General features: G+C 42.8%; 1 protein-coding gene across 1 annotated transcript in view; it reads right to left on the bottom strand.

Annotated features, from left to right (window-relative positions):
* Nucleotides 1–8,159: 8,159 nt before the first annotated feature.
* Nucleotides 8,160–26,201, bottom strand: part of col13a1 (collagen, type XIII, alpha 1) — a gene marked incomplete at its 5' end in the record, with an annotated part of 82,596 nt that continues 64,554 nt past the window's right edge. Inside the window, 14 exons of the mRNA XM_080482315.1 lie at nucleotides 8,160–9,748; nucleotides 9,837–9,875; nucleotides 13,957–14,043; nucleotides 18,883–18,918; nucleotides 19,420–19,473; nucleotides 20,184–20,237; nucleotides 22,359–22,394; nucleotides 23,899–23,985; nucleotides 24,096–24,122; nucleotides 24,437–24,487; nucleotides 24,565–24,606; nucleotides 24,779–24,850; nucleotides 25,635–25,769; nucleotides 25,858–25,902. Of these exons, the coding sequence (XP_080338441.1) occupies nucleotides 9,746–9,748; nucleotides 9,837–9,875; nucleotides 13,957–14,043; nucleotides 18,883–18,918; nucleotides 19,420–19,473; nucleotides 20,184–20,237; nucleotides 22,359–22,394; nucleotides 23,899–23,985; nucleotides 24,096–24,122; nucleotides 24,437–24,487; nucleotides 24,565–24,606; nucleotides 24,779–24,850; nucleotides 25,635–25,769; nucleotides 25,858–25,902 (768 nt within the window). The 3' untranslated portion in view covers nucleotides 8,160–9,745. The remainder of the gene's footprint in view (nucleotides 9,749–9,836; nucleotides 9,876–13,956; nucleotides 14,044–18,882; nucleotides 18,919–19,419; nucleotides 19,474–20,183; nucleotides 20,238–22,358; nucleotides 22,395–23,898; nucleotides 23,986–24,095; nucleotides 24,123–24,436; nucleotides 24,488–24,564; nucleotides 24,607–24,778; nucleotides 24,851–25,634; nucleotides 25,770–25,857; nucleotides 25,903–26,201) is intronic.

Below are 26,201 nucleotides of genomic sequence, written 5' to 3'. Positions count from 1 at the left end.
AACTAGGGCATGGTGGGGTGTTTTAGTTTTTTAAATCTAACTGGAGCTATGGAGTCTAAAATGCTTGTACAGCTGCTGTTAAAAATACTGACATGGACGTCTAGACGGAGACCCACTCATTCACTTGTGCTAAGTGAAGTAGTTGTGAAAGCTTCAGAGAAACGAGGAATAGATTGAGAGTTTAGGGGGCCGGAGTGAATTTGGACGGTGGGTTTTGACTCAGTAATCGAGAGGGGAACGTGAAAGAGCACTGCTTTGGGATCAGAGATACAAATTCAGTCAAGATCAGGTCATCCACACAGAGACCATAAGGTCAAGTGTGTGTCCCTGTCATGGCTGGGCTGCTTCACAAGCTGGGTTAGATTAAAAGTGTTTAAAAGATTAATAAAATCAGAAGTAAAACAGGAGTGACAACACACATGAATGTTAAAATCCCCGAGGATAAGAAGTCTGTCATAGTGCACCATTAGGAATGATAAAAGGTCAGAGAATTCCTGGATAAAACCAGAATTGAGCGTAGAGGGACGGTAGATTAAACAACATGAAGTGTGACGTGGCTTGGTTGGTAGAGTGGTCATTTCCCACTCAGAAGGTTGCAGGTTCAATTCCCATCTCTACCTGCCCGCGTGCCGAAGTGTCCTTGGGCAAGACACTGAACCCCAATCCCCCTGGGTATATGCAGTGTGAGAGTGAGTGGTTGGTGGTGGTGGGCAGGGGGGCCAATGGTGCAAAATGGCAGCCTCACTTCCATCAGTGCGCCCCAGAGCAGATGTGGCTCCATACATAGTTTACCACCATCCAGTCTGGAGGGAATGAATAAAGCAATGTGAAGCATCTTTGAGCGTGCAGAAAAAAGCACTATATAAAACCAATTTGTTATTATAAAATAGCCAAATAATCTTTTAAATGAAACTTAGACTCTGAAAAGTAGAAAAGCAGCCTAGCGAGACAGGGGAACAGCTAAAACCATCTTTGTGTATAACTGCAAGGCCACTGCCGGGCCTGTCATTCTTGGTCGGTAAAAGAATATATACCCTGGCGGGGAAGACTCAATGAGAGGGGTACAATCATCAGGGTTAACCCAAGACTGTGATAAAGAAGAAGTCAAGCTTGTTGGCCATGATAAACTCTTGACAGATAAAAGACTTATTGCACAGAGACCTGACAGTGACTAAGCAGAACTGAGCTGAAAGAACAGAAGAGGTTTCCTCTGTCATCAAATTCTTTCTGGATGAGCGGGGGACTGATATATTGGGCTCATGTTGTCCTTCAGTGATCCTATAGGAATACATTAATCAGTGACAGAGTCAGAGACAAAATTATTGTAATCCCCAGCAGGACCCACACTGATGAAGGGGAAACCATCATTTAAGGTGATAAAATCGATAAAATAGATCAAGGTAGGAGTCAGTTTCTCAGTCCCCTTCCTGTTTGGATGCAACTTATCTATCTTTACATATGAAGTTCAAACCGCAGACACAAACACAATTTAAATCCACTTTAAACTATTTTATTCAGGTTCAGTGAGAAATTGCTTTAGTGGTACTGGCACTGAACAGTGAATATGTCTGGCAATCAGTGATGACAGCTGCCGTTTGATTATAAAAACAAGAACAAAGACAAGACCTCAAAGATCGGCTTGTGACACCACACAAAAGGAAGAGGCGCTCAGCAGTGGGCGGCCACACAGCCTCTGAATGGAAGAGAGCCAGAAGTCTGCTCAGAGCTCACTCAGCCCGCAGGTTCCTTCACAATGTGCTGAGAAAGACACTTCCAGTACCGACCTCGGATCAAATGAAAACGGTTTACATTTTGCTTCATACAGGCTGAACAATAGCATGCAAATTCTGTATAATGCCCACGTATCCATTCTCAGATATGATTCTAATGACAAGTACAAGTACAATTCAAACCAAACAAATGACTGCATAACTAATTACTTCGTCAAAATAAAGTAAATGTGCTTATGTACAAACAATGTTTTGACATGTAAAAGTTTTCATGGCAATAGTGTGACTCCAAACAGTGTGAGCTAAAGAAAAGGCTGCGCAGCAAGAGATTCACTTCACCTGAGAGCTGTTTCCATCGTTAAGCTTCCTGTCAGTCGGTCTCAGCAGCTCTCGTCTCTCAACATGCCTGTTTATTTGTTCAGGTTCCCAGAAACCTTGAGTAAGATGCTGACTCTCAGTTTGTTCTGTGTCAGACACCAACATGTTTCTGTCAGCTCCACTGGAGAGGACCGACACGGTGAGGCTGAGAACACTAATGTCAAACCTTCCCACTCTGTTTACATTCTGACACTCTTTATGGCCGTTTGGATCAATAGCAAAAGCTTTTAATTTGAATTATTTGTTAGTTTGAAGGTCGCAGTATGGTGTAGTGGTTCGCAATATCATCTCATTGAAAAGGTTTGTGTTTGTGTGTGTGTGTGTGTGTGTGTGTGTGTGTGTGTGTGTGTGTGTGTGTGTGTGTGTGTGTGTGTGTGTGAGAGAGAGACTGAGCTAGATGAAGTGGTGAAGAAGATTGATGGATTAATAGATGTTAATTTGCTTTCTTCATAAAGTCTGCTACTATTTGAACTGTGATACAAAATATGTAATTGTATACATTAACAATTTTACATTTTTCAAAATATCTTTGGAAAACAAAAGTCTTAGGATACTCTTATTTGTCCGCACAGTTTCTCTACGAGTTTGAGGAACAATCCACTGATCTTAACGTGACAGGATCAGGAAGCAGAAGCTGAACCATCATCAAAACTACAGAAAAGGATCAATGTTGGTAACAATCACATTTCTTTCTTTCTGCGGCTATGATGAAAAATAGGTCGTGGAGAGATCACAACTGCAATGATGGGATCCTGAAAAAAGCCAGAAAAACACTAAAAAGATCTAAATCGGCCATTTCTGAGGAGCGACCACAAAACATGAAGCTGTCTCTGGAATAAATCACTGATTGAAAATAGAAGTCAAGATGTTGTACGTTTTGCATTCAAATGCATTGACAATCACATCTAAAGCTCTTAAAGTGAAGTGAAGGATTCACAAACTGACGTCAGCACATGCGTCACACACGTTAGAGAAATTCACCCTCTGATATTCTTCATCCATGGTGAGTTTGGATTCAGTGGGCTGGAAAACACTGGAGACATCTCAGCGAGGATGAAGAGAACACACACCAAGAAGAGAAAAGTTCAATGTGCAAAGTAGAAATGTGACAGAAAACGTCCGAGAAGTCAAACACTCATCTTCAGCCTCTGAAATCAGAAATTATTCTGAATGTAAAACCACAACCTAAAAAGCCATCAGCGTCTGCAGCAAAGACAGAAAGTGTCTCCATAAAGTCCAGTTAACGTCAGGAAGGTTTCACTCATGAAGTGTTCTGGTTCTGAATGTGGGACATCTGAAAACTGAGCAGCAAAGACAAACCAGCGGCTTCATTGACTTTGACAAGTAAATAAAACAGGTCCTTTAGACGCAGAGCCAGTGAAATTAACGTTGAGCTTTGTGGTATTCCAGATCATCTGTTTCACTGAAGAAAGAGAGAAAAAAGACATCTTGTCTCCGGTGTTGTTAGAGACTCACTCTGCCAGGCTTCACAGGCCTGTAACCAGAGTTCACTTCAGAGCTTCCTGTTTATTACATTCATCTAATTAAACTGGAGTAAAATGGGATTCTAGGTACAAAGAAATTGTTTTATTAAAACTAGTTGTTTTATTTCCCACATTACCTAGATTTCTCAGAAGAAAGCCCAGAAAAGCCAAAGTATAGACTGTACTTGAATCAGATCAGTTCCAATATTGATGGAAAGTTAAAAGTTTAGGATTTGACTGCTCTCTGAAGCTCTGAACTCCTTTGACCACCACATTGATTTAAAAACTGATTGTTTGGCTCAGTGTGAAGGGACTGCTTCCTGGTCGCTTTTGTAGGTTTATTTCTTAAAATAATCGAACACACGTCACTGCTGAGCTAAAAAAGAAAAGTGGAAATGCCAACAGATAAATAAAAATGGAGGTTTTGATTCAGGTGTTTGCACGGCAGCTGTCAGTATGACAAAAGGAATGCTTCTATACATTTGATTCAATGAAACAGGAAAGTATTCTGCATATAATCACGGACAAACGTATTTGTGTGTATCATAAACATCTATTAAAATCTTCCACCATGGGCGAAGAAGCTGATAAATCACCCGCAAACCAGCTTATCTGCTTGTTCTGAGTGGAAAGCTCAAAGTAGTTTGTGGGACTTACACACACTGGGACCTCGTTTGTGGACAGGTTGTATAGAGGCTTTAGTAAAACAAAAGGACATTACAGCAGATTATTAGAGCCACCTTCAACATTCTGACTTTAATCTCAGCATTCTTACTATAATACGATTTCAGCATTCCGAGAATGAAGTCAGAATAAATAATCAGATTACTTATTTTCTCAGAATAAAGTCGGAATTAGCAAAAATATCAGATTGTTTCTGCCTCAGAATTGTAAATAAAGTTTAAATTGTGGCGGCTCTAATCCTCTTCTGTAAACACGGTCCAAATCCTGCCTTTCAAACACTTTCACTCTATTCTGTAATTTAAATATGTTTCATTAATAAACTGTATTTACAACAACTGAGTACTTTTATACATACATCTCTTTGTCTGATATTGTACAATACTTACAGATACACCATTCGACTGCAGTGTCCTCAAACACCTCTAAACATCAACAAACATGAAGGATTGTCTGTGCCGGCGTCCAGACTGGGTGAGGCTGCTGTCAGAGTTTTTCCTGTACAATGATTCAAACGCGTGTTGGAGCTGCAGGAGAAGGTTTTGAACAGTGAGTTGGATAAAATCAAGGAATCATCAGGAGGGTTTCCCTTTGCTTTCTGGAGGAAACACAAACGTTTGGCATCTTTCTGCTCTTCTAATTGAAACACACGAGCAGCGGGAGTTGAAGCCTCCGGCTCACGACCAGCTAAAGAGAAGAAACTGTTGGGACCCGTCAGCAGGTGGCGTGGTGGTCCAGTCCAGAGACGGCTCGGGTCTCCGGGTCACTGTGCTCACCGCTGCCCCGGGGCAACGCCACGCCTCCAGGCCCGCTCCAAACTAAAACCTCTCTCCAAACGGCTTCAAGTTTCCTCAGGCGGCTCCGCGGAGGCCGACCTCTGCAGCCTACTTCTTCGCCAGCTGGAAAGGATGTTGGCCCTGGAACGTGGAAACACTGGGATTAATTCAGAAACACCGAGCGCTAAAAGTTACCGGAGTCCACTGGAGTTTAGAGAGTGGAAGCCAGGAGCACATGCTCCTCACATACTCTGCTTCAGAGTAAAACGGAGTTAAAAAATGTGAAGTTAGATACAAACTGGCTGCAGTCACGGTATCACTCTCATTTCATCATATTTTCATCCTTTGTGTTTCATTTTCCACTAAGTTTTGTGGGACCCAGGAGCACTCCAGCTGTCATGATGAATCTATACTTCATCTTCAGCAGATTTTACAGGATGGGACAGACATCTCCCGACATCTAAACCATTTAACAACCAGCCAACACGTGAGTGACGAAGCCGCAGAGACACCACCAACTCATTCAAATATCTCAGGTAATAGAAACAATGCTGTGCCTACGTAAGGATGTGCAGCTTTATTCTTTTTGGGATCTACAAAGGAAAAGTAATCTAGATTAATTAGGTTTAAATCTATTCACCATAGGATACACATAGTAATCCAGTAGTTCCAGAGTAATTCCAGCCTGATTCAAATGGGACTGATCTGCTTTTGGTTACTGGAAAGTGGCAGCGGTTTCTCATGTTTGTCCTTCAGGATGTTCAGAGCTGCGATCACACGTGAGCTCACTTTATCATGTGCTCTTATTTCTTTGCAGCTCAATAATCCCAAAGCAGACCACAGCAAACGCATCCAGCTGTGGTCACTTCAGTGTGGGGCAGCTCATCCCATCCTTTTGGTGTGAAATCTTTATGAGTCAACTCTAGTTTACTTTATTTTTTTAAGAATTTCAATAATAATGTGCTTTGTTCATTAGAATCTAATTCTGTAAAGAACGTGGAACCCTCTTCTGCTGGCTCTTCTCAAACCAAACCATGTGGACTTTTTAAATCTCACTGCAGTTTTATTGAGCTTTTCTGTCACACATGAGAATGAAGAAACACAAACTGGAATAATAATGGACTTATGACTATTTGAGACAGTCAGATATTGCAGTGTCTCATTTTATCTTCAACATCAATTTGACAAATACAACATTAACTATTGTAAGAACAAGAATAAAGTCAAATTAGTAGTTAAATTTAGACTTTTTAACGTAAATTTCCTAGTTTGACCTTGAAATTAATTTCTTAATTCAAAGTCAGACTGAAATTGAAAAATCTCATTTAATGTCACGGTGGGGATTTTGTTTCTTGTGTTATTTTGTGATTCTGACAGTTTCTGGTTTCAGGTTCACCGACTCCCCTCCTGTGTCTGATTGCTGCTCCCTGATGTGTTTCAGCGTCGTGTGTGATCGTCCTCATCTTGTGGCTGTGGTATGTGTTGGTGTGTGTGTTCAGGTTGTTGGTTCATCTGTTGTTGTGTGGGTTGTGTTCCTGTGGGTATGTCGTCCACAAAGGAAGATCAGCCGAGTGCAAACTCTACTTTTCTTCAATGCAAACAATGCAATAACAAATAATCTAGTGTCAAATTTACCAGATGCTGCAGCTTCTGCTTGAACAGCTTATTTTCTCATGTAAACACTACAAGTAAAGGCTGAGTGTGTCCAAATAACTGTTTAAAAAGTCTTAAATTGATTCAAAATGCTGCAGTGAGAGTCCTGCAGGATCCAGCAGAAGAGATGACATCACTCCACTCCACTGCTTTTCATTGGTTTCTAGTTAAGTCTACAATTGAATTTAAGATCCACCAATAAAGCTCAGGATCCATCATTTTATCATCAGGAAACAGTCACAGGGACAGTACTGGATCAATTCAGTTCAGTTCAGTTCAATTCAATTTAAATTATCTTTTATTTGTATAGCTTCTGATACTACACAGTCATTTCAAGGCATGTTTACAGACAAAAACCCAACGGTTCTACATATGTATGCATATGTGACGTTGGAAAGGAAAAACTCTCCTTTTTAATGGGAAGAAACGTGCAGAACCTCAAAGGTTGTGGCTTTCTGCTGCACATCAGGTTCTGTGTTGGGAATGTGACTGTTGATAAAAAACATTGAGGTTTTCTTAAAGCTGACCCCTGGATGACCAGCCAGGTCTGCAGAAAGCCTTCAGGTCAGGTGATCAAGATCTACTGTGCTGCCTGACCGGAGCTGAAAACAGGAAGCTGTGACCAGAGATACAGAACATCACTAACTGTGAAGGTAGTGATATGACTCCTCTGAGTCTGGTTCTGCAGGAAGTCTCCTCTGAGTCTGGTTCTGCACTACGTCTCCTCTGAGTCTGGTTCTGCAGGACGTCTCCTCTGAGTCTGGTTCTGCAGGAAGTCTCCTCTTAGTCTGGTTCTGCAGGAAGTCTCCTCTTAGTCTGGTTCTACACTACGTCTCCTCTGAGTCTGGTTCTGCAGGACGTCTCCTCTGAGTCTGGTTCTGCAGGAAGTCTCCTCTTAGTCTGGTTCTGCACTACGTCTCCTCTGAGTCTGGTTCTGCAGGAAGTCTCCTCGGAGTCTGGTTCTGCAGGAAGTCTCCTCTGAATCTGGTTCTGCACTACATCTCCTCTGAGTCTGGTTCTGCAGGACGTGTCCTCTGAGTCTGGTTCTACAGGACGTGTCCTCTGAGTCTGGTTCTGCAGGACGTGTCCTCTGAGTCTGGTTCTGCAGGACGTCTCTTCTGAGTCTGGTTCTGCAGGACGTCTCCTCTGCTTAATCAGGTGGAATTGTTGTGTTTTCTTCTGTAAAAGTGCCTTGAAATGACTGTAATGTTGTATTTGGTGCAATAGAAATCAGACTAGTGTAATAATATACTAGTGCAGTAGAATCTTCCTCACAAACATGAGACTTCAGCCTGTTTCTAAATGTTCAGTCCAATAAAGACTTGGAGGAAACGGGTTTCAGACACACTCTGAATCACATTGGAGGATTTAATTAATTAATGTTGTAAAATGAGGATTTCGGCCTTCCATGTTTCAGAATTTCGACTTCACGTCATTGTGAGAAGAAAAGCAACCTCATCAGAAAAGCGTGTTTAATGATGATTCACAGTAAACAACAGGAACATTTTCAACACTTTCTGATCAACATGACGATGAAGGTCAGCTGGTGAGTCAACATGAGGTACGGCGCAGCAACACAACAATAATCTCACATGGCAACATCAACTTCAGGCAGAAAACAGAACCGAAGCTTGATAATAGAGCAGCAGCAGGTCCTGAACAAGCTCCAGTCTTGTTAGTACTCCAGTCCTCCACACCGAGTCACATGGGGACGTTAATGAGGTTAGCTTAATGCACACAACTTCTCGCTTTAAAACAGGTTCCCACTGTCCAGGCTGGTTCCAGATGTGATAGATGAGATACTGAGAGGATTGCAGCAGCTTGAAGGTAAGCAGCAACATTTCATCTGGAGTCAAACAGCCCAGGAATTTGACTAGAACTATTTACACAGAACTGAAACCAGCGAGAAGAACACAGGAAGATAAAGCTGTGTCGTCCTTGCTGTACAATATGAACCTTGACAACTGTAAAGCTGTAAAGTGGTAAAAAGTATCTTGGCTGAGACTCTCCTCCAGGACAGATGTGTTCACATCAGCCCGTCTGGAATGATTGAATCCTAAAATCAATGTCAAACCAGATTGAGAGAGCAGCTTCATGCTTGCGTCCTCAAGAAACATCCGTGAAACACGTTTAAAATCGCCCGGGTGTGTACACCCACATCTGGGCGACACCAAGTTATTTCTTTTGAGTGCGACTCACACGCATATAATCATGTAATAATCATGTTTAGTGGCTGACCTTCATCAGCACCTTTTATTTTTTAAAGTTACACTGAAAGATATGAACAATGGATTTACAGGAAAGTTTGATAAATAATGCACGTTGCAATTATTTCTGAGATAAAATCAGATGCGGTCGATATGATGAAATACAATAAAACATCCAAATATCTGTACTTTCCACTGAATTATTTATATATTTCCATAAAAAAACATTAATTAGGAAATCAAAAGGATTGTGTAATAATGTGTCAGAATTCCTAAGGGGGGAAATCGTTCTTTTTTTCTTTGCAGTTTTGGTGACTGTTCAACGTCACTCTGTCATGGATTTGTGAGGCGATCACTCTGAAAGTATTTACCTTGTTCTTGCTAACATACCAGCTGTAGCAACTGTGATCGGCTGATTACGTTTCTTTTTCCTTCAACACTCCACAAAGAGGAGAGTTCAACCAAGATCCACCAAAGTATCAGAGCTTTCTCTTTCTCCAGCTCCACTCTCAGTGCAGCGTGGTCTACTTCAACAGGACAAAACAACGTAATGCAATAAGTTAAAAAGCATTATCTACCTCACATGATGCACAAATATCATGCATATGTAGCCACATAATCATTTTAAACTTACAGTATATAATCATGTTAAAATAATGCGTAGATATAAAAAACTCATTACATAAAGACTACCATACGTAATAAAATAAACACCTGTACATCAAACATTTGTCAGTTTTATTTAGGCTTTTAATGTTTTTCATGTGTAACAGAGTAGCAAAGGTAAAAAAATAAATATTCTATGTACAATCACACAAGCCATTCCAAAGTTAAGGTCACTGCAACGAGAAAGCACACAGAGATCAATGGTTAGTCGGGACGGAGATCAGGGGACGTTAGAGCGCAGCGGCGCCAGGTCACACTTACTTTATTCCAACATCCGGGTACAGGTAAGCCGTCGTCTCCCTGAGGAACAGAGCCGCAGGGTCAGTGCACAAATACAGTCACACGCATCACATCACATCAACTGAAGATGCTTCTGAAAAAACCCTTCAACTTATCAGACTTCAGTCCTCAGACCCTCCAGGACGTCTCACCTCATGTAATAACGGTGCAATATGTAATACTGGAAGACATTTTCACCTTATTATGTAACAACGCCGCATTTTGTAATGATCTGCCGCATTCTGTGATCAAATTCTTGATTAGAATAAGAACGCACTTTATAATAAACTTTGACACATTTTCTAAGACCTTGTTACATAATGCAACAGTTATTCCAAAATGTGGGTTAAATGATTGAAGTCAGTGGCACCAACAATCTGGTTTCATTTCTTCAACAAAATGGAAATGGCAGGTGGAAATCCTGATTGTCTTGTAACTTTAGAAATCTACCAGCCACGATGGCAGGGGATCTAAAAAGATCAACCCGACCTAGATCCTGCATGGTTCTACCATTGTTATGTTCTGACATGAGCAAAAGCAAATAGTGACATATAATTCTGGTCCAACTGAATCTTAATCTTTTTCTCATTATTAAACATAGAACCATGTATACGGATGAAGAGCAACATTTATTACATAATGCACCAAATTATTACGTTTTCTTAAAAAAAAGAAAAGTGGAACAGCCGCAGCCCCCTGCTGGCTGCTCTGGTGAACGGCGTCGCCGCGCATGTGGCGTAGCTTACGTGAGCTACACAACGTGTGTGATGCCGTCATCTACCGGAATCGAAACTGGAATCCATTAGCAAATGATTCCGTGGAATCGATTCACTGCAAAGCGATTCCAATCCCGTCCCATTATGTGGATGATTCTGTATCAACTTTATCAAAAGTGTTTTGGTGAAATGAACAATAACTACTTTCTGTTAGATTTCTGAAGCTCCACCAGACAAAATCCACGATACCAGAGAGATAAAAAACTAATCAAACAGTAAAAAGCATAAAAAAAGCTGAATAGTGAATTACTGCTGCGTAACAAGCCAGAGAGACAAAGCGCTCCATCTTCTACTAGAAGACGTGACGGTGTGTTAGTCGCCAGGCCAACAATGCTGAAGGAACCAGTCCTCCACCAGAAGACCTGGGTTCTGAAACCAACATGTTCTGACTTCAAACCTCTTTAATAAACAGTATAATCACATTTATTATGATTAATGTTTAATATTGTGACAGAAACAGGAAGATCATTTGGTTTTTAACTGGTAATCCTACTTTCTTTCTGGATTGACTAATCCTACTTCTGGGATGTGGAGGTGTGGCCACATGGCGGCGCTCCAGGGAGCTGATCGGGGTCAAAGGTCATGCTCAGGGACCCACAGTGCTGACACGTCAAATGATTCCAGAAGAATCATCACTGAACATAAAAAGTCTGTCTGAGGGAAACAAAAGCTCCATTAATACCTTTTTAATTCAATTTAATCCCCTTTCAGCTCAACTTTACCGCTTTTATTTATGTAAAATATTTGATCGTAGTTTCTGTCCGTTTGATTGTCTTTAGGTTTGAATTTCTTTATTATGTCTTTTTGTCACTTTCCTTTGTCAGGTTAACACTTCCCCTTACATTTTCTACTTCTTACTTTCCAACCGTCAGTTTTTTTATCCAGAATTTATTAAATTCAATTGACTTTGTCTCTCCTTTCCAAGCTTTTTGTCAGTCTCACCTTCACCTTCAAGGAAAAAGATAATGAATGACTGATAATGCATTACAATAAACTATAAAGTAATGCTACATCACCATCAGGGCTGTAAAGTGGAGATGTAAACTGATTCTGCAATCGATTACTTTTTATGAATAAAAGACGAGCTCTCACTGAGAACAAAAACACCAACGTCCTTTCAGTGTGGTTCAGTTCCACCTACAGAGTGCTTCTTCTGGCCACTTAAGGACTAATATTACCTCAATATTGGACTCAAAAGCATTTTTCATCAGATGAAAACCACCATTAGTGACCGTTCACTTCATTGGGGAAACACCAGCTGCTCTATTCAGCTGAGCTGAGTGACTGAATCTGTGCCTCCTTCAGGTGAGAACTGGACCAATCACAGACGAGGATGAAGGTCCTCTGCTGAACATGTTGGGGATCTACTGATAGATCCTAACTCATCAGACGTGATCATGAGCATATGAAGAAATGATGAGCTCCTTTCATAATAACACGTATCCATGAGCGTCAAACTGACAAAATCACAGGTTCTATTCCTTCACATATTGACATTCCACACATTCATATATTCTAATTGTACTTTCAAAGTAATGGCTTCAACCAGGCTCACATGGAGAAAAAGATGATTTAGTAAAGATAAAAGCAGCTCACAGCTCAGAGTTAATGCTCAGCCTTTAAACGTCAGAAAGAGACGATGAAGCTCCCGATGTGACCACAAGCCTGATGATCACTGCAGGAGACTTTTGTTTTCCCAACAGAAACTGTGGACAGGCTGGATTTGAGCCAATAAAGGTTCCTCTGCTGACCGTGCTCCATGCATGAGAAGATTATTTATGATAAATATTCATGCAGGTTTAATTTCATGCAGCAAAAAGAAACTGGAGTACATAGAGAAGTAAAGGGATTAAACAAGAGGGAAGAAGAAGAAGGAAGTTTAAAAGTCCAAGTTTAAAAGATTAAGAACTTAAAATTCCGCTTAAAAAAATCATATCAGTTTTCAGTTCAGTTGATCCTAATAATGATGGATGGATGGATTTCTCTGGTTATTTGGTGAGAAGCACTTTTCAAAATCTGATTTGTGCGCCTGAATATCACTTAGGTCATGTTTCTACGTACCCGGGTTTTTAAAAAACTGTGATATTTACACATAAATGCAGCTGCGAGTCACCACAGACAATGACTTCTGAAAACTCCGGTCGCAGTGGAGATCTGGATAAACTCTGTGTCTCTGTTTGCATATAAAGACTGACGATCATGGCTTCATGCTTCTCATTACACTGCCCCCTACAGGTTCGGTTGCTCATAGACGCTCTGATCCAGGTGGATATGCTGGTCCAAGTCAATGAAGTTTTTTTGGTAAAGGTTGAGGGGGAATATCTGTTGTTGTAAACACCCGGGTAAGTGTAAACGTGGTCTGAGAGGGTGTCAGTAGTACTGGAAAGGTGGAGCTGATGTGATGTTTTTCCCAGAGAGGAAAGGCTGTGTGGCAGAGAGCTGAGGAGAAGCCTCTGCAGCCCATCAGAGGCTGAGCACCTCTCCCCCATAAGAGGCAGGAGCCGGTGAGACCCGAGGTGGCGGGCGGAGGAGACAGTGGGACTGTGGGTCTCGGTGAGATAAAGATGGTCAACTGGGAATCTGTGTCTCACCAGTAGCAGCGCCGCCGGCCACTGACTGGTTCATTAGTTTGATGTGAGTGAGAAGCCATTATAGTCAGACATGCAATATATTCCTGTTTATTAGTGAAGTGAAGAATAACCAGAGACAAGCAAGGAAGAGTGCAGGGAAAGGAAGAGCACCATACCACGGGACAGGGGGCATCCAGCCCATCCAGGCCTGGCAGGCCCGGTTCACCTTTCTCTCCTTTAAAGCCTCGGAAACCCTGTTTGTGAAATCAGCCATGTAAAATTGGTTTGGAGGCTCAGGTGGAGCGGAGGACCTCCACCAGGGTCCGTGGGCCAACTCGCTGCAGGTTTCCTCAACATGCAGGAAGCCCGAGACGGGCAGGAACCAGGCTCACCGGAATCAACATGTGTCTGCAGGGCCCGGATCTCAAAATGGGTCCCTTTATGCTTTATTGGCACGAAGAGTTAAAAGACACGGGTCCATGTTCTCAACAGTGGCTGTTTGGTTCCTGCCGTCTCATCCCTGGAAAAAATCCCTTCCTCAGGCAGAGTTGTGGTCTTTTTCCTTTTCTGTGTCTTTTACCCACCTGGAATATTTAGTTTGACTCAAAGCAGAAGGAGGAAGGGACCAAACTCGTCCTGAGGCGGGTCAGAACCAGAACATCAGAGCCAAAAGGAAACACACTTCTCTGGGCTCAGGTGTCCTCAGTCCGTGTTCGTTTCCTTTTGCCTCTCACTTACATTGAACTACGGACATACCAACGGACAGGGGGCATCTAATCCAGGTGCTCCTTGGTCTCCCTTATCCCCTTTGGCCCCCCTGTTGCCTTTCTTGCCCCTCTCTCCCTGCAAACAACAGCGTATTAAAAAACAACTTACAATCCTCCTGATGAAGCCACACAAATGCAGATGTTTGGTTCTATGTGATCAGTGGGAGATGTCTGACATTTATCTGAAGGAGAACGTGATCGCATGGTTCTCTTTGTTTTGTGCAGCTTTGGAAGTTAAGATGAGGTGGAGTAGCAGGGAGGGTAAGTAGACAGCGTTGGGGGCATTAAGAAGGGTGCAGTAGGTGAGCAGGCTTCTTTGTGAATGTGCAGTAAAAGTGTTTTCTGGGACGAATTCCCCTTCTGGTATGAGCCAGAACGGAGATAGAACTTCTTGATCTTCAGCGCAAACGAGTGGCTGAGATCAAACTGCCTCATTTATTCCACGTTGACCTGCACTGGGTGGAGGCGTTCGTCTGAATGACATCAGAGATGAAGGACGCAAACCTCAGCAGCTCTGATGTGGTTCTCTAGGTCTTTCTGACGGAGATCCAGAAGAAGAAAAGGATCATTTAATTAACGTCAGTAGGAGAATCACAGAATCACACAAAATCCAGAAAGTGACGTAAAGAAAGATTTCAGCAGCACTTTTGAATAACGTATAACAATTGTAGAGTGCAGAAGCACACATTGTAAAGCTTTAATGTGATGTTTTATAGAGCGGTCAGACAGAACATTATGACCACTGACAGGGAAATGAGGAACATTCATTATCTCCTGTTCGAGGACATTAGATGTGTGAGAAGCAGCAAACAGGGAAGATGTGTGACAGAGCCACGGTGGTTTGACCTGACGGCCCGGCTCTGATAGGAAGCCGTCCTCTCAGTGAGGCCCTGACACCAGACGGTACTCCTCCAGGACCAGAGAGCAGCAGGAAGGACTTTCATTCACATTGTTCAGTCACATGACTGACAGTCAGTCTGGCCATTCCATAAACTACAGATCTCAAAATGAAGGACCAGAACTGAGCCGCATGGCTTTGTAGTGGTCAGCACTCTCAGTTCATAGTGAGAAGGCCCCCGGTTCGAGTCCCAGTTTGTGTGTGTGTGTGTGTGTGTGTGTGTGTGTGTGTGTGTGTGTGTGTGTGTGTGTGTGTGTGTGTGTGTGTGTGTGTGTGTGTGTGTGTGTGTGTGTACTTCGAGGCCTTCAGAAAGTGGAGGTTGTCTTCCTCTTTGGTAGGTAACACACGTTTTGTTCGGAGCAGATTTTAACAGCAACCTCACTGATCTGTCCTTCCATCTTCTCCACAGCTTTATCCAGTTGAGGGTCACAGCGTGGCTCATGACCAGAGGCAGGTTTACACTCATGGGGAGCATGTAAACTGAACACAGGAAGACCTTCTCACAGTGAGGGACGAGAGATGACCGGGACATTGCCGTGCGACAGTCTCACCAATGTGCTCTGTCCTGAAATGTGCTCCATGTCCTTTAATGTCTCCACAGTCTTTGGATTTGGGGACTGATTCCTGCTCTGTGCAGTGTTCAGTGTTCTAATGAGGGTGAATCACAGTAATTACAGAACACCTACTCACCAAGTTGAGAGGCTGTAAAGGCCGAGTTGAGAGGTGTGATAAAGTCTCATGAGGCGGGACTCTGCTCGGGTTTAAAGCTCACCGGGACTGTGAGTGCTGGTAGTGGGAGGAACTGAGCCTCCGTTATGAGTTCATGCAATCATGACTGTGTCCATGTGTGTCTTGTCACTTTTTGATCGTGTGTTTTAAGTCCACTGTTGTGAGACTTCTGATTTCTTTTCACAAATAGATTTGAAATCATTTGATAAGAAACATGCAGAGTTTCTGCTGTGCTGATGTCTGGACATACACTTTGTACTACTTGCCACATCGGGGTAACGGTTATGGGCTCAGGGGTTGGGGGGACTTTGGGGAGGCTTGTGAGGAGGAGGTTCTGTTAAGTGGGAGTAGTACAGAGGAGGAAGATTAACCCAGGGCTACATTAAAATGCAGGAGGAGGAGGAGGAGGAGGAGGAGCAGGAGGTGGGTTGTGAGAGGGAGAGAGGGCAACCCCGGCAAGAAAAAGAGCCACAGGCCACAGAGCAAGGTGGAGGGAAGGAAAAGGGGATAGGAAGACCTGCGGAAACAAAGGAAGACAGGACAAAGAGTGAAAACAGCGGTGCCATCTCACAGCTTCATCTTCAGCACATTCAACCGGAGCAACCAGATGGATCAGCTGCTTTCTGCTGGAATTTGAAACTGGTCGAATGTGTTGAAGGAGCTCATGAAATGTGAGGGCTTAAAGATGGGAGTGGAAATATTAAGAATCACAGGTTAATGGGAAGGAAACACATTCTCTGAGAGGAAGGGTGTGTGGACGGTACAAACACTCTGCAGTCTGCAGCTCAAACAGCTTTTACACTAAATCTCCTTTCAGGGCTGCTCTGGACTTTTGTGCCAACTCAAGGAAAAACCAACACTTTAGAAGTTTTAAAAATTCTGCTTCAGGTCAGGAGTGTCAAAGTACACCCAGTACCAATTTCAACGTTAATCTGATAAAAAACTATTGCATGAATACTTTAAACATCTTGCTTTAGATCAGTGTTTCTCAGACTTCCAGTGTGTATCAGCTGAGAGCTTGTACTTCTCTCCAGGTTTGTCCACGATGGCCAACCTGAATCATGGAGTCTGATTATCTGTTGCTTGGTGACCCAGGAGACATGCTTCCTCCTAACATGAGCATTATTGCTGTACCAAGCAGCAGCTTTAGAACTCTAATATGGACAGAAAAGATTACTCTTAATTTTATTTTCAAGGTTTGTACTATTTGTTATCATGAAGCCGTTTTGACTCCTTTTTTTAGGACTTGTAAAACTAACTGATTTGACGGGAAACACTGGCTGGTGGTAAATTTCTTAGGTGGGGCTCTCCATCATTCTTCAATTTCAGCCATTATTACGAGTGTTAACTTAAATTCATTAACTACGTCACAACTCGGCAGTTAAAATGTAACGAATAATTAATTCAAATATGAAATAATCTGGCAAATAACATTAAAATGCCAGAACTAGGGCTGTGCGATATTATAAAAAACTAACATTTTTATTGTTTTTTTTAACCCTGCAATATTAAAAAAAAACTAGGATTTTCGCCAGATGCCTTGAATAGCGCTTTACGTTGTGCTGCACTGCTGCCACCTTGTGGACATGATCGGACCTCTTTTTGTGAACGTAAGTATGGCTTCTGTGTGTTGAGGAGATATTCTTACTGATATCTTTTACTGCTTGCTTTCAATGAGCTGTGATCCGAGGACATGGGTCATTTTATCATGTACAAACGTGAATTGAATGACGATAAACAAACCTTTGAGATGTTTGAGTTCTCCATCTTAAAATGAACTATTCTAGCTTCATAATTACATTAAGTCACCAACACTGACTTACAAAGAGGTCATTCAACCTTTTATTCAACTCGTGAAACAGTTTTAACAGGAAGCGTCCCATGAAGCAGCCACAATAGTCAGATGTGGCATGTTTATTGTTGCCATGGAAACAGCAAGCATTACATCAAAGACTATTTAGGAGTTCATTAGTTATTTTAAATTGAGGCATTATACAATGAAAACTGCTCTATATGAGGTGAAAACAGTGAACCACCGTGTGCTTTTAAACAGGAAATAGAGAGCACCTTTTAAGATGACACTTTTATTAACACACTTGTAAACAAATACAAGCAGATGCTGAATTAGTCTCTTTTAGAAAATGAATGCGCTTTGGGGCTGGTTTAGTTGAAATCATAAGCGAGGCTGACCTTTAGCCGGAGTGTAGAGAAAACTAAAACCAGCCTCAGCTCACCAACACAGCAATTCCTTCTTTCAAAGCATTTTAGAGTTGTGCCTCAAAAACCTGCAAAATAAACTCTGCGTCTTTTAGCTCTTAGATTTTCGGTCATTAATACATATGAGCAGATCTAAACATTCACATTTGAACACATTTATGTTTGTGTACATTTAAGAATAAGTGGTGAAAGTTGAACCTGAGTTGTTCTGAGCAGGTCTGGCGATGAGCAATTTAAAAGTCACCCCAAGTCTCAGGCATCAAACGGTGCTGATTGGTGTAATTTCATGTCATTCACTTATATTGTTAATCAGAATTGGTGAAACTGCTACTGAACCTCTTCTGGGCCTTCTGGGCCTTTCTGCAGTGCCCCCTGCTGTTAATAGACACTGGAGAGAAATCTGCTCTTTTATTGCACATTACTTATAGAAAACAAAGCACATTCAGTTCAGGGCTCGTTGTTAATTTGTTGGCATAAATATATGGACCAATATTACAGTTTCTTACAGTTTGTAGCATGCTCTATTGGCGAGGCAGTACTGGTCAGTCCCATGTTGGTGTGATGAATCCAAATTTTAAATCAGGGCATAACTGATCGTCTCATATTCAAAGCTATATTTCATTTCATGAATTAAATGTTAAATCTCAGCTGTTCAGCTCAAACTGCCTCTTCAGGATCATTTATCAGGTTTTTCTGAATTAAATCTGCTGATTCTGCACTTGTCCAGACAAACACCTTGACCTAAACACTGGTTCAAGTTTCAAGGACTTTATCATCATTTCCATGCTTCCACATATCAACGAAGTATGTTACTCAGGATCAGCAGGATATGCAGGCATAGAGCGTCATCATTTTGTTCATTAGAATCAAAGCAAGCTGGCTATAATTCAGTCTCCCCCTTTAGCTTAGGTCGTCACAGCTCATTGGATGGAATTAGGCCCCGAAGGCTTTGATAAAGGCACTGATCCAGAAAGCAGCCTCTGAATGAGAAGTAAGTACATCAGTACATCTCACAACTAAAATCTATTGTGTCTCAGCCAAATACACAGAAGACAGCAGGTCGATTCTTACCCGATTTCCTTTGAGTCCTTGCGGCCCTACTAAACCCTGCAGACAGAAGGAGAAGATGAGAAGAAGTGCAGCTCTGTTACAGCTGACGAACCAGGAGTCATTTCACTGAATAACGAACGGAGCTGTGGTCTCCCACACATTCAAGTCTCATGAGCATTTGGAGCCTGATTGAACGTGACGCTCACGGCAAGACATCAGCTGCTGCTGACTCGTCCAGTTCGCATGAGCTTCGTCTGTGATTGGATGGATTGGATGTGACATCATCACATCATTGTTGAAACATTAATAAATACAGATAAATATTGTGTGGAGGCGGAAGAGGAAACCATATTAGAAGATGCTGAGTCACATCTTTAAACCAGTTTAACTATGTAATAAAAACCAAGAAAACATTGTAACTGATACCGTAACTAACGTTGTAACTAACGTTGTAACTAACATTGTAACAAACATCGTAACGTTCCTTGTGAAAGTCCCCTTTACAGGCTGTTATCCGGTCAGACCGACTGAAATATGGTGGATGAGTTTCAGACTTACAGGGATTCCTTGTGGCCCAATTGGTCCTGGTAATCCTGCGTCACTCTTTTCACCCTGCAGGGATCGAGCACAACTCTTAATTTAAATTCCCTGAATTTCTCAGATAAGTTTAGTTGAGCTTATTTCGGACATGTGGGTAGATAACAAAACAAAGATAAACTAACACAAACAAACATCAAACAGAGCAAAGCAAACAAGGCAAAAAGGAAGAAGTAACACATAACTAATAAATAATGGCCCAACATATCCAAAAAGGAGTAGGAAGAAGCAGAGCTTATTTAATATCCTACCTCTTATTCTCATCAAACAATAGTAATTTGTTCTTTTGTAGTTTATATAAACATATACATATATATAGACACACATCTATATATCTATATCTATATATCTATATTCATATCCTTTTACATCTATATCTATATATCTATATCTATATTTACATCTTTATATATATCTATGTCTGTCTGTCTGTCTGTCTGTCTGTCTGTCTGTCTGTCTGTCTGTCTGTCTATCTATCTATCTATCTATCTATCTATCTATCTATCTATCTATCTATCTATCTATCTATCTATCTATCTATCTATCTATCTATCCATCCATCCATCCATCCATCCATCCATCCATCCATCCATCCATCCATCTATCATAATCAATGTGATCTACACATGTAAAATAGATGGGTGAGAGATGTAGTGATAATTATGAAAATTAATCCAATATATATATATATATTCTCTCAGAGTAAAGCCATGCAGGTCACTTACTCTCTCCCCCTTTGGTCCGGCTGGTCCTGGTACACCTGCTGGTCCTATCAAACCCTTCAAAACACAAGAAGAACATAAATACCTGAAAGCTGCTCTAAACAACAGAAATGTCCAGAGTCAATCAGTCAACAAGCTTCCTGGCGCCCATGAAGAGGAGCAGACGTGTGAGATGTGCAGCATGAAGGCCTGAAGCTTGTTGACTCACTCTGGTCTGTTAACAAGGAGGGAAACGAGTGTGAACGACTGCAGGTCTCAGCCTGAAACATCCAGTGTGTGCAGTGAAACATGTCAGCATGCGGCTCGCTGTCTCTGCATGCTCCTCCACCGCAAGACCAGGACTAGGACCAGGAGAAAGATCTGGACTAGGACTAGGACAAGGACTAGGACCAGGACAAGGACTAGGATGAGGACTAGGACCTGAACCAGGAATAGGACCAAGACTAGAACTAGGATTAGGACCAGGACCTGAACCAGGACCTGAACCAGGACAAAGATCTGGACTAGGACTAGGACTAAGACTAGGACCAGGACAAATATATTGATATGGACTAGGACTAGGACTAGGACCTGGACCAGGACCAGGACCAGTAACTGGATCTGGATCTGGATCTGGATCTGGATCAGGGCTCAGGACTGAGTGGCTGCACTCCCATCACAGGGCAAAAAGAATGACGATATTAAAAGTGCTTCATAAAGATAAAAATAAATCCTGAACATGGTTCAGTAGAGATCAACCGTTTACCTTCGCCAACCAAAGTTAGGAGAAGGTTATGTTTTCAGCTGCATGTTTGCAGGTATGTATGTATTTTACCAACTGTTCGCAAAAACTACTTACCCAAATCGCATGAAATTTTCAGGGATTATTTTTCAATATCCAAGGACCAACTGGTTACATTTTGGGAGGTTAACATTCAACTGTTTCCGAAAAAAATCCCTATAAATTTCGAAAAAAATGTCCCATGCAAAGCAGATGGGAGAGGCACCTCATTGAGAAGATCAAAGGAGATGTTGCCATAGAGACGCTCCCTGCTTAGTGTTTCACACAGTGACATAGTGACCTGACAGGCTAGTTAGCATTGATATGAGCTAATAACTATCATGCTTGCGATGCTAACTCGGTTCCACAAACAAATGTGGCGTTGGCGATAGAATGCCCTCTACCGAGTGTAGCTCTAGTTTCTGTTTAAATCGTCAGCCTGAAAGTTTTACGACTAAAGAAGAGTTTTTTTCTGACTAAATATTGATCGTGAACCTCTATTGTTTGGGTCCACCTGGTCCATCAAGTGAGACTGAGATCTAGATCCAAGGTGCTCGCAGCAGTTCTTGTGGAGCCCCGTGTGAGGTTCAACACTCAGTCTGCGGCACATCGCCTTTAAGGAGATGGTGCTCACTGACTGTCCCCCAAGCAGAGTCTGGAACAGTCCTAAACAGTCCTGTACAATCCTGTAGAGTCCTGAACAGTCCTGAATAGTCCTGAATCAGTCCTGTAGAGTCCAGAACAGTCCAGAACAGTCCTGAACAGTCGTGAATAGTCCTGAACAGTCCTGAACAGTTCTATAGAGTCTGGAACAGTCCTGTACAGTCCTGTATAGTCCGGAACAGTCCGGAACAGTCTTGAACAGTCGTGAACAGTTCTGAAGAGTCCAGAAAAGTCGTGAACAGTCGTTAACAGCCCTGAACAGTCCTGTAGAGTCCGGAACAGTCCTGAACAGTCGTAAATAGTCCTGAACAGTCCTGAACAGTTCTGTAGAGTCTGGAACAGTCCTGTACAGTCCTGTATAGTCCGGAACAGTCCTGAACAGTCCTGAACAGTTCTGTAGAGTCTGGAGCAGTCCTGAACAGTCGTGAACAGTCGTGAACAGCCGTGAACAGTCCTGTAGAGTCCGGAACAGTCCTTAACAGTCGTGCAGAGTCCTGAGTAGTCCTGTATAGAACTGAACAGTTCCGCAGAGCTTCGGCAGGAGGGAAAAGAGACAGGACAAGCACAGGAAGTAAAAAAAGCAAGTGGACATGACAGACATGGAGCAAGCAGAGGTAGCGGGTGAGGAGGAGGAGGAGGAGGAGGAGGAGGAGCAGGAGCAGGAACAGGAGAACAATGAAGAGCAGGAGGAGGAGGAGGAGGAGGAGGAGGAGGAGGAAGAGTGAGGGGACCAGAACAGGACTTGCGCCACTCACCACTGGACCTGGTCTGCCGTCTAACCCATGAGCCCCCTGTGCAGCATCGTCCAGAGTTAGAAAACAGAGATGGTGGGGTAGAGGGGGTGGGGGAGGGTGGGGTGAGTGAAGCTGTGACTCAGTGAAGACAACAACACATTCACATGATGACAAATGAGAGGTGATGAAGTGGTGGAGGTGAGGTGAGACAGTGACGGGTGGTGGTGATGAGTCTTCATGTAGGAGCTCAGTGATGCTTCACACACTCACTGTTTCTGCAGTCACTGTTCACATGAAGCATTAACATGGAGGCACACGGCAGAAACCCAACAGGCTCCGGGCCAGAATCACAATACACAAGAAAATGTTCATCAACCACTCGTCTGGATTTTCTCCAGTCCACAGGTGAGCACACTGCTGCTCTCTCTTCATTTGTAAGTAGCCTGCAGCTCTAACGTAGCTTTAACACCAGGACGAACCTGAGCAGGATCAGATACCATCACTAAGACGCAGTTTGAATAGTTTTCATAAGTGTAAACGTTTGATACTCCTGGTTTAGTCTCATTCTAGTTTTGACAGTAAATCCTATGAAAGCAAACAGACCAATACAGTCTTGACCTGTCAGTGATGCATCTCAAGCCTTTTCAGAGTTACCTGATGACCTGTTTCCAGGTGAAGCCACTTAAGTGTTTTTGCTGTTTGGCTTTTTCCTTCTAATCTCTGAGTGAGAGAAAAGGCTCTTTGAGCTCTACAGGTACACTCAGTAGATTTTCTGCTCCAGTGTAAGTAGATGAACAACAATGCAGAGTTCAGCATGTTTCTTTATGACCTAACAGCTCTTCTCCAACAAAGACAACATTTCCTACCACTGACAACACCAACATCCTCTCCATGCTCCACACTCGGAGAACATTTCCTCTATGCAGACACTGAGTGGAGCTCCACCATGAAGGACAGAGAAAAGGAGCTGGCAGCTTTACGTCTGCTCCTCTCTGTGTGGATGTTGAGAACAAACAGCACAGCACCACCTAGTGCCTGACATGCAAATTAAAGCATTTTCAACGTTTCTCTCACTCCTGCGTGTATAGACATTTTTATCAGAACATCTGCACGCTCAACTTCTTAGAAACAGAAGAGGAAAAACTGTATTCAGAAGATTGTTGTTGTGTGAAGAGGGCCTGCGACTGGCTCAGCTCTACATGGTCCAATAGGTCAACGCCACAAAGATGAGTGAATGAAATCAATATTCATCTGAAAGTATTTCCTGCCCCAATCCAGTTTTAGAGCTAGAAAAGGTGATCACAGTAGCATAGATGAAGATCTTGGGTTTTTAACACCATCATGCTGGCACCCTGCGTTAACCCAAAGACTTATGGGAATCTACCTGAACCTGTGTTTCCTGGAGATAAAACCTTTAACACTGCGGTCGGTGGGTTGACAATGTGAGAGTAAACCGATCCTGCAGAGACCCAGCAGCGCAGTCTGATAGCCGTGGAGCAACACGAGTGTGAACTGAAAGGTGGATGTTAGTGAGTGTGAGACAGGTGTTGGCTTCACGTACGGGCAGTCCAAGATGTCCTCTGTCTCCCTTGTCCCCCTTCTGACCTGTGGCTCCTTTCTCTCCCCTGATGCCGATGCCTGGCTCTCCCTGACAACCGGAGGGATTTGAGATCCAGCTTTACTTTGAGACACGATGTGGACCACAGATACCTGGACACAGACTGTGGACTGCAGCATTTTACAGAAGTGATATCCTACCTTGGGCCCGGAAAGTCCTTCAGATCCCTAGAAGAAAAAGTGAGGATTGTAAAAAAGATAGATTTTTCCAAATTGTAGTCATGAGAGTGCAGCGGTTTATTTGAGGAGCAGAGCAGAACGTGCACACAATGTCTTTAGGCTAAAGCAGCTCAGTAATAACTCCCCTGAAGGTGTTTTCACAAATTTCTCTCAAACTGGGCTTTGCTATTCATGCTGAGTGAAGACTGTTTGGTTTACTGCTCTCTCCTGTTGGCTACGACTCGATCATGAGGTGAAAACCTCTGTGGGCATGTAGAGGCAAAGTAATGAGATGAAGGAGGTGAAGGGCCTGTTAGACTCACTGCTGGACCGACTGGTCCTGGAGGTCCTGGAGGCCCTGGAGGTCCATAGATCTGAAACAATCACACAAACATTAATCCTCAGTTTGGAGGACATTGGCCTTCAGTCCTGTTATGTGACTGCCTCTCACCATTTCTGACCTTCCTCCATTTCCAGGTTCGCCTTTGTGACCCTAAGAGACAAAAACACACAAACAAAACCGATGATGTAAATTCTTGCCAGAGAAACTATAACGTGGATGAAAAAGGTTGGAACAGTCGTAGGGTGATAATAAATGACACTGTTCCCTTGGCCAGGTCAGACTGCTCCCAGTAACATTCAGCCTGAGCGGCACCAGAGCGTACCATTGTGCCAGGTAATCCGATCGGGCCAGGGGACCCTGTAGCCCCCTTTTCACCCGTAGGGCCATCTAAACCCTACAGAACAAGGAAGGGGAGATGGACGTCACAATAAAGGCAGTGTTTTAATTCAGCACCTGCTGACTTTATTTCCACTCAATCAATGCAGAAAAGATCAATTTGTCTTAATTTGTATTTACACAGTTTTAGTCTTAACATTTAAAAAATAAAAAATTACTTATATCTATGCATTATAAGTTAGTAATAACTGAATGCTTTTGAGATCTATAGACAATAATAAGCAGAACTCTTCCTGTGTTCGTTTTCATTGGAAATATCTGGGAGGTCCTATATACTCTGGTACGGCTGTGACAATCATGGTGAAAGATGTTTTATGGCTGGAATTCTTCTAAATATCACCTGCAACAGATACTGCTACACATCCGATGTGCTGACACATGAGATAATCCCTGAACGGATTACATTACCATTACAGTGGCAAACCAGGACGGACCACCACTGTCCCCAATGTAATCCAACAACACGGTTCTGGTACACACAAGTATTTCAAGGTCTGTTTTCTAATGTCAAATATCAAATTCAAAAACACACATTCTTTCAAAAACACATATTATTGATCTATTTTCTAATCTCACTTCTAATGGACAGACAGAAATGTCATCGACATAGAAATAAAGATCTTGAGCACATTGTCAAAGAACCCCTGAGCAGCAGATCGCTGGACGCCCACTGAGACATGAGTTGAGAGCTGTGCTGTGTCTTCCACCAGGTACCTCTGTGATGTGGGACCTGGTCAGAGAAGCCACCGCTGTGACGTGGCGTGGTCGGCTCAAACACTCACAGGTGATCCAGATGGACCCATGTCTCCCTTGTCTCCTTTGGGTCCTGAGAAGCCCATCACGCCACCCTCTCCTCTGGGACCTTCAGGGCCAGCTGGACCTGCAGGACCAAGGTCTCCAGGCTTCCCTCTGGGTCCCTAATTACATCAGGATGAAAAAACATGAATGAAAAGTCAGGATTCAACTCCTCCGGCCCAAATGCTGACTGCAAACAAAACGGTTTACCTTTTCTCCATCTATTCCTGGGGGGCCTGGTAAACCAACTTCACCCTGAAGACACACGATGGACAGATTATAATCTGAAGAACAGGACCTGGAAGAACCTGCTGTGATCAACAACATCTTCACTGGTAAAATCTTTGTGGATGAATGAAATGAAACAATAATGTTACCATGCACCACGATGAGGAAATGTGATTATAGTTTTGCGTGTTAAGGAACACTAGACCTCCTCTGAACACGAGACCTCCTCTGTACGGAGTAGACCTCCTCTGAACACACTAGACCTCCTCTGAACACGAGACCTCCTCTGAACACTACACATCCTCTGAACACTACACATCCTCTGA

Source organism: Lipophrys pholis (genome assembly GCF_963383615.2).
Source record: "Lipophrys pholis genome assembly, chromosome: 15".
NCBI lineage: Eukaryota > Metazoa > Chordata > Actinopteri > Blenniiformes > Blenniidae > Lipophrys > Lipophrys pholis.
Note: the sequence above shows the minus strand (reverse complement) of the source record. Positions and strands in the feature narration are given on the sequence as shown.